Source organism: Trachymyrmex septentrionalis, unplaced genomic scaffold, assembly GCF_001594115.1.
Source record: "Trachymyrmex septentrionalis isolate Tsep2-gDNA-1 unplaced genomic scaffold, Tsep1.0 scaffold13, whole genome shotgun sequence".
Lineage (NCBI taxonomy): Eukaryota > Metazoa > Arthropoda > Insecta > Hymenoptera > Formicidae > Trachymyrmex > Trachymyrmex septentrionalis.
In genome coordinates, this window is record NW_017304438.1 from 1970756 (window position 1) to 1972937 (window position 2182).

Genomic DNA, 2182 nt, shown 5'->3' on the forward strand with positions numbered 1-2182 from the left:
GTAAATATTTGTATTTAAATCTTTTTATTAATATATTTTATACATTAATATTAAATATACGTTTATATATATTAATTATTAAAACAGTTTGCATATTAAATAATATTAAGCTTTTAATTAAAATTCTATAAAGACGTCAAGGCATTGTGATTGTATTATTTATTCATAATCTTAAAGCTTAATTTACAAAGTTTTCATAATCGATTATTGAAAAACCATTAATATTCCAATATTTTTCCAAAAGATAAAAATAACTTTAAATGGCACATAAATTGACGTTTATTGGAAATATCTTACATAAAAGATTTGCAAGAAAAATTGTTTGATATTTTTAACACCCTAATATCGAAAAGCTATTTCAGGTGCTTCCAATTAGAATACTTTAAAACGGAGCGACTTTAAGTATGCAATTTTTTTCTGTAATAGAAGAAAAGATGTGCACATATATTCGCAGACTTACGATCCAATGCCATAACTAATATTTTTGCTCAGCCAGTTACTAACTCGTGCAGAATGTTAGAGAGACGTTCTCGCGCGAACGTACATCTATCAAGGATGAAAAATGTACATGCATTGCAATCGATGTCGAATACGTTCGCTCGTTCGTGTAACTCTTATCCAAAGGTCAGATTGCGTGCGTTATTAGCACGCACTCGATAATTGGAGACCTTTATATGCGATCTAAATTACCGGCTTCGTTAAACTTAATTAACTCGTTTTCGATTTCCCGTAAGATACAGCCCCTCCCTGCTACTGACATTTTATTAGGTCAACGCTTGACATTTACTCGTACGTCTTATTATTATATCGGCCGTCTTATCAGACCCTCCCACATTTGTGTTAATTTCTGCCGGTGACACGGATGGATATTTTTATTTTGCCATTTTTCAGGATCGCCCTGGCGATACCAGTTGGGGAGGATGGCTATTCCAAGTGCAGCATGTACGACGTGAATTATACGGAAATTCTGTTAAACGGGATCAAAGAGGCGAATCCGAGCTGGCCGACGAAGGGTTGCTCGCACGGTTGGGAGTTCAATTTTACTGACATTCCCTACGAGACCGTGGCGACTGAGGTAAAGCCGATTCTACTCTAAAAGCTGTAGTTATAAGTGGTAGTTATAAGAATTGATCAATCACGATCGGTAACTCTTCTCATATTCGACTGTAATTGGTCAATTTACTTAATTCTTACAATTACAACCGTTTACAACTAAGCTTCAAGTCGGACGAAAGGAAGGATTGGAGAACGAAAATCAATTGGTATCACCGGAGGAGCGATGCCCTTCTCTCTGTGAACGACGATTCGCTCATTACAAGCGTTCGCAGCACTATTTAGATGTCTCAAGGTGGCTCGAGTGTGGCACGTGGGTAATGAGGGAATGGTGAGTTATGGAGTATACGTATCCAACGTAACGAGCACACTCGCCACTCGACAGCCGAAAGACAGTGTCGTATATACTTGGCACGCATACCTTGGTGTGCAACCGATGTTTATGCCACGTTGTCACGCGAACTCGCACCACGTGTACTCGCACGGCAAGGACGAGTCGAGAGTACGTAAAGAGCAATACAATTTACACGCGCGATTGCGCCGCGGAGTTGAGCAACTCCTCGTGCTCGTTGAATTCCTGCGTCACCTAGAAATTGGATTGTACCGCTGAGCAGATCCGGAAAGCCTTTTTGTCTTCCAAAAGACGTTCCCAGTTCCACCTGCGTCGACCTTCGCATGTGACCGCCTTCTTCTTAGCATGGAAACGAGCTATAATGAGAGCCGTCGGCAAATCTTATCCTTTAAGTAGCTTAGTTTCAGTGTAGACAAGTATTTTAGGTTTTGCCAATCGGGAGATAAAATTGAGGATATTATATAGGAAGAAGAGAGAGGAAAATATAAATTTTTTTTTATTTAAGATATTCAAATATATGATAATGTAATATAAAATAATAATAATTATTACATCATTATATTATTATGTTCTGTTATTATATAAGGATATTAATATAATTGTGATTGCATTATTATATTATAATTATGTTAATAATAATATAATAATTACAAACAAAAGACGAACGTCTTCAGTTTATCGATCTCTGGGTTTGTTTACTCGCGATCGACAGACCTCACCTCAGTAGCACACGTTGGTTCCTTAAACGTTTGTAGAACATTAGATACGTTTAGGAAA

The 2182-nt window shown here is 37.2% G+C and overlaps 2 protein-coding genes across 2 annotated transcripts in view; one reads left to right on the plus strand and one right to left on the minus strand.

Annotated features, from left to right (window-relative positions):
- The window catches only part of LOC108756871, an 18658-nt gene extending 18053 nt beyond the window's left edge, over positions 1-605 (minus strand). The window contains exon 1 of the mRNA XM_018501006.1: positions 594-605. The gene's annotated coding sequence lies outside the window, so the exon portion shown is untranslated. The remainder of the gene's footprint in view (positions 1-593) is intronic.
- Positions 1-2182, plus strand: part of LOC108756869 (organic cation transporter protein) — a 16718-nt gene that overhangs the window by 6730 nt on the left and 7806 nt on the right. The window contains exon 2 of the mRNA XM_018501002.1: positions 892-1075. Within this exon, the coding sequence (XP_018356504.1) occupies positions 892-1075 (184 nt within the window). The remainder of the gene's footprint in view (positions 1-891; positions 1076-2182) is intronic.